The 5,850-nt window shown below is 34.2% G+C and overlaps 1 protein-coding gene across 1 annotated transcript; it reads left to right on the top strand.

Annotated features, from left to right (window-relative positions):
- The first annotated feature begins 804 nt into the window (after positions 1-804).
- Positions 805-5,447, top strand: LOC146907394 (uncharacterized). The gene is made up of 7 exons (XM_085725626.1): positions 805-2,677; positions 3,049-3,139; positions 3,247-3,404; positions 3,747-3,798; positions 3,936-4,015; positions 4,103-4,196; positions 4,446-5,447. Exons 1-7 carry the CDS (start codon positions 1,088-1,090, stop codon positions 5,195-5,197), a joined length of 2,817 nt encoding a protein of 938 aa, XP_085581752.1. The 5' UTR covers positions 805-1,087; the 3' UTR covers positions 5,198-5,447.
- Positions 5,448-5,850: the final 403 nt, after the last annotated feature.

Here is a 5,850-nt window from a genome sequence, read left to right as displayed (position 1 = left end):
ATGATTTTTTTAATTTAAAATAAAAAATAATGAGAAATATAGAATTAAAAAATAAATAAAATTCATGAATATGTGGGTTGAAAACATGTGGTCAAAAACACATTAGTATTTGATTCTTGCATACGAAGAAAACATTATTAAAGGAGAGAATCAATCTTATATGCCCAACAAATATTTTGGTGAAGATAAATCACAATCAATGAAGCACGGACACATCTAAGATTAAGCATATCTCGATGTCGAACTCGCATCGTGTCTGACACCGACACTACACTAACACATGATTACACTGTATTATATATGTGATTTTTTTTTTAAATTATTAATGGTATCTGTATGTCTGTATCTGTATCATATCCGATGTTTATGTCTGCACCCATGCTTCATAGATCACAATCAAACAACGTTGGATATATGTCACATTCGATATATGTCACATCTATAATATCGTTATAAAAAAAATAAAAATAAAAAAGCAAACAAAAGTGTAGCTAAATGAGAAAAGACAAAGTAAGAAATAGTTTAAAAAGGAGGAAAGCCCTTCTAAACAAAGATTAAAACTAAAGTTGACCATTCATTTTCTAAGTATATAAAATTCACAAACGTGTCAACAAGTTATCACCGAAAGTACATTTCACATGCAAAAAAACATAACATAATACCAACAACATGGAAACATAACAACAAAAGATTAGAGTCAAATGTTAAGTGCACAAGCACTTTCTCTACATAACAAGCAAATCTTTCTCTACAATGACACAAATACCCTCATCTTTATAATCTGTATAGAAGACGTAAATAGAAACAAGTTGACCGTTTCTTTGCCTCCAAAAAAATCCATAACTGTAACCAACCTCTCCTTCTTCCCTCAATTTCCTCTCTTCCACTTCTCTACCAAAACACAACACAAACAAAAAAAAATACAAAAAAAAAAAGAAAACATTATGACAAATATGATAAAATAATAAAAATTATTATTATTAGTTTGTTTAGCAAACAATAATAATAATAAAATTCAAACGTTTTCCATTACATTTCATATTTGTCATAGCGTTTTCCATTCCATTTCCAAAACCTCCTGCCGCCGATGGCCACCATGGAACGCCGGAAAACGCTGACCATGAATTGGGACGGCCTCGGCGACGACGAGGACGACTTACATTTCTTTGAAACCTATAACCGTCTCTCCACCGCCGTCCCCGATGACTTAGCTTCTTCTTCTGATGAAGATGATGATTATGAAGATAGCCGGTTATCCTTCGCCTCTGCGGTCTCCTCCTTTCACCCCGCCAAACACCGGAAGCCGGAACTTCCACCGGCTACGGGCATTGCTCCAAACTATGATATATGGATGGCTGCTCCGGGATCTATCACGGAAAGAAGACGAAGATTGCTTGGAAGTATGGGATTGGATGAAAATAAAGAGAATTTTAAAGCCACTAGCATTGTTATTAGCCGCGCCATCACGAAAAAATTCGAGAACAAGAATCAAGAAACTCCTGTTTGGTCAAATTCTGTTAGAGATAATTCATCTTCATCTTCTTCGGTTTCTGCAAATACTACAACTTCATCTGGTTCCCCTCAACAAAAATCAGATCATTCGCCTGCTTCATATGTCCTAGTTCGATCGCGATCTGAAGGTGATATCGATTCGTTCTCTACAAAATTAAGAAAGGAGGAGATCATAGGAAAAATTTCAAAGCAAAGGTTAACAAGAACTAATACTGATATAGGCATGCCGAGCACATGTGCTCGGCACGCAGATATAAATAGAATTATTGTGAGGGATTCTGGAGACTCCTCTGTCAGGCATTTACCATCGGCGTCACCGACGGTAACATCCAGCTCAGGACTTGGAGCGTTCTTTTTAATCAAAAATTTAGATACTGGAAAAGAGTTTATTGTAAAGGAATACGGTGAAAACGGAACGTGGAATCGGTTAAGCGATTTAGAAACAGGTAAACAGTTAACAATGGAAGAATTTGAAAACACCATTGGACATAATCAGTTTATAAATGATATAATGAGACGACGTAATTACGGAAGAAATGATGGTTATGGTAAAAAGCTAGGTTCAGATTCTTATATATCAAGAAGTTTAAGGTTAAGTAAAAGAAGAGGTGCTTCATTATTGAAGAATATTAAAGGTGTAGCAAGTGGAATTGTTGGTGAACGTGAAAGAGAAGTTGTTGTACCACAAGTTGTTGATCAAAATAAATCTCAAGGGAAGAATAAATGGGTTAAGGTTAGACAAAGTGGGAAATCACAAAAAGAGCTTTCAGCTTTACATTTGTGTCAAGAGTTTCAAGCACATGAAGGGTGTATTTGGACTATTAAGTTTAGTTTGGATGGAAGGTTTTTGGCTACTGCTGGTGAGGATAAAGTGATACATATTTGGGAAGTTCAAGAATGTGAGGTTATGAGTATGAGAGCTGAGGAAGGAAATCTTACTCCTATTCATCCTTCTTTGATTTCTTCTATGGAAAGAGAAAAAAATGTTGATACTCATAGTTTGGTTAAGAAGAAAGGGAAATTTGGAAGTAAAAGAGGAGGAGGGGCAGCTATTCCTGAATATGTTCATGTGCCTGAAAATGTTTTTACTTTTTCTGAGAAACCTTATTGTTCTTTTCATGGTCATTTGGATGAAGTTTTGGATTTGTCTTGGTCTAGATCTCAGGTACGGTTTAAGTAGATTAATGTTTTTACTTTTGTTTTGATAATTACAAGGTTTTAGATTACATTCCTAATTGTTGAGGTTGTGATTTGATTGTGAACTAAGTTTTAACTTGTGGTCAAACATGTGGCAAAATCTCTATGCAACTTGACACGTTACATCACAGTTTTTTATGGTGTGGGACACGTCCGCCATGACACTGATACATATAGTTACATTCAAATATTTAATTTTGACAAACGATCATCGGTGTTGATGTGTATGGTGTCATCTATGGTGTCTTGTGTTTGTGTCAGTAATTTATTTTAACACGTAATCACATTTTTTCACATTTTTTTTCCTTCTAATAACTTAGATTTTGTTTTCCATTGCAGCTACTTCTTTCATCTTCAATGGACAAGACAGTGAGATTATGGGACTTGGAAACTAAGACATGCTTGAAATTCTTTGCACATAATGATTATGGTAATATATTTGAACATTTTCTATTTTGCAATGTTGTCTTTTCTTTTTGGTATATCTTGTTGGAGATATGTTGTTGGAAATGAATTTTACTTAATTGGATATGGCAGTAACCTGTGTTCAATTCAACCCTATGGATGAAGATTATTTCATTAGTGGTTCCCTTGATGCTAAGGTCAGAATGTGGAACATCTCTGCTCGTCTTGTTGTGGATTGGACTGATATTCATGAAATGGTTACAGCTGTTTCTTACACCCCAGATGGTCAAGTATGCATTTTTCTCCTCTCCTTTTATGTTTTAAAAAGTATCAATTCTTCTAATTTGAATATGCCAAAATTACAAAAGCATACCTAAATATATCTTTTGTTAGTCAATTTGGTTCGCGGATGTGTCTTTAGTTAGAGAGTATAGTTCTCGAAATCTTATTAGTCCATTTAGCCCATAAATGTTCTAACAAAAGATAATACACTTAGGATGTGTTTGTAATATTCAGACATTAATTACTACAATTTTCACTGTAATTGTACAATAATTTTGAATTTTTTTAATAATTATACATTGATTCTGACAAGATTTAATGATTTATTATGGTTTTGTTCATTCTTGTAGGGTGTTCTAGTTGGTACACAAAAGGGGAATTGTCGTACTTATGGCATAGAAGGTATTGGTTACTCTACTTGTCTGCTATTCATGTTATATTACATATATGATCATAAATCAATTTAGATTATTACAAAATTATTCTACTCATAAATTTATATTCTATGTTTTTAACCCTCATTCCTATATGGCAACCAGATTATAAATTAACTCAAACAAGCACAATTGAACTTCGAAACAAGAAGAAATCTCAGCTAAAAAAAGTTACTGGCTTTCAGGTAAAGTGTTATAGTTTATATGAATTTTTTACTATCCAATATTGCTTTATGTCAAGAATGATATTAACTTGTTTTGTATCTTCTCAGTTTGCTCCATGTAATCCAGCAGAAGTGCTTGTTACTTCAGCTGATTCCAGGATTAGAATTGTGGATGGTACAGAAGTTGTTCATAAATTTAAAGGTACTTTTCTCGTAATTTTCTCATAATTTTGTTTTGATTAATCATATTGTAAAATCTAATTTCTGCTATATGATAAATAGCTTACTTGTTGCGTCGTTAGTTAATAGAATCTATGTAGCACCGACAATTCTGATAGAATTGTATTTGGATATTGCACGACACCTACATGTCATTGTATTCAATTGATTTTATTTCAAACTATTATTTGTCTCGACATGTCAGTTAAATGTATGTGTCCGGTAAAACCAGGATTTCGAAATGCAAACAGCCAAATGGCAGCATCATTTAGTCCAAATGGAAGATTTATAATAAGTGCAAGTGAAGATTCACAAGTATATGTATGGAAGCATGAAGAGCATAGAAATTCAAGCACAGGAAAATCTAGAACAGTACTTACTACTCAATCCCATGAACATTTTCCAAGTAAAGATGTTTCAGTAGCAATACCTTGGCCATTTATGATTAAAGGTGATCCACCAGAAGTTCCGGTTCATCAATCCAAAAAGAACTCGAAAAGAATGCTTCCACCTCTTCCAAAGAAAGGCAATAATCATGTAACAGAAGGTGCATCAAGTTCTCCAGAACATGACCCTGCATCGCTTTCGCGAAGCGAATCAGGAATCGGTGATTCGTTTGAGAATAGTAAGAGAATGTTGCCACCTCTTCCAAAGAAAACCAACAATCAAGTAACGGAAAGTGAAGTAGAAGAAGATCATGGAGCTATTTCTAGGACGAATTCAGGGTTTGGTGATTCGTTTTCTTCGGATTCTGCATCGATTAGATACGGCGATGCTCTTTCGATGTCTAATGCAGCTACTCCATCAGGTTCATCTTGGTCTTCTAATTATTCAGCATATGATGGCTCCTCAGCAGTTCATCCTTCAGCATGGGGTTTGGTAATAGTAACAGCTGGATTTGGAGGTGAAATAAGATGTTATCAGAATTTTGGATTGCCAAGAAGGATGGGTAGGCAAGCTCATCTTTTTGGAAGCCCTGCATAACATTTTGTAAAATTTAAATTAGTAACTTTTTCCATCTTGATAAAATCAAAGAGCAAGAAATGGCACAGGTTAAATGTAAATTGAGTTTTTCTTATTAGATTGGCATATCATGTGTGGCAATTTTGATGTCATGTATGCTTTTGGTTAGTAAGCCGCATAAACATTATAGACAAGATACAAGGAATGTAAATGAAATTCAAAGTGAAAAATCAATGGGAAAGCACATTATGTGATTTTCTCAAATTATTAACGGTCTCGGTATGTCAATGTCCATGTCCGTGTCTGTATCGTGCTTCATAGTTGGCAACATATATGAATAGAGACATTAGGATAATTTATTATTGTGCTTCTCATGATCAACCGGTTACCAGTCATCAATCTATTTCAGCACCTTAATCATAGCTAGTTAGATTACTTCTAGTTAGTTAAAAGTAACCGGTAACTTATTGAGCAAGTCATTTAGTTCTTTACTCTTTGTATATATTGTAAGCTTGTAACTAACTTGATCTTTATATCATTCACACAATCTATGAGGTTTACATTCTCATTACGTACTCTCTGATTTTGGTCTCATAATATGGTATCATGATTCATGAGCCTTTCGTGAACTCGCAAACGCTTCCATTTTCTCATAAATTATTGCATTTTTTGTG

This window comes from Medicago sativa, chromosome 7 (assembly GCF_051527215.1).
Source record: "Medicago sativa cultivar Bolivia chromosome 7, Bolivia_mono, whole genome shotgun sequence".
Lineage (NCBI taxonomy): Eukaryota > Viridiplantae > Streptophyta > Magnoliopsida > Fabales > Fabaceae > Medicago > Medicago sativa.
Note: the sequence above shows the minus strand (reverse complement) of the source record. Positions and strands in the feature narration are given on the sequence as shown.

What these genes read in the sequence shown, in the direction of transcription:
- LOC146907394 (XM_085725626.1), top strand. Translation starts at nt 1,088, where the DNA reads ATGGCCACCATGGAACGCCGGAAAACGCTGACCATGAATTGGGACGGC. An exon ending in TCGTACTTATGGCATAGAAG is followed by an intron (nt 3,799 to 3,935) that starts GTATTGGTTACT and finishes TATGGCAACCAG; the next exon opens with ATTATAAATTAACTCAAACA. An exon ending in AAAAAGTTACTGGCTTTCAG is followed by an intron (nt 4,016 to 4,102) that starts GTAAAGTGTTAT and finishes GTATCTTCTCAG; the next exon opens with TTTGCTCCATGTAATCCAGC.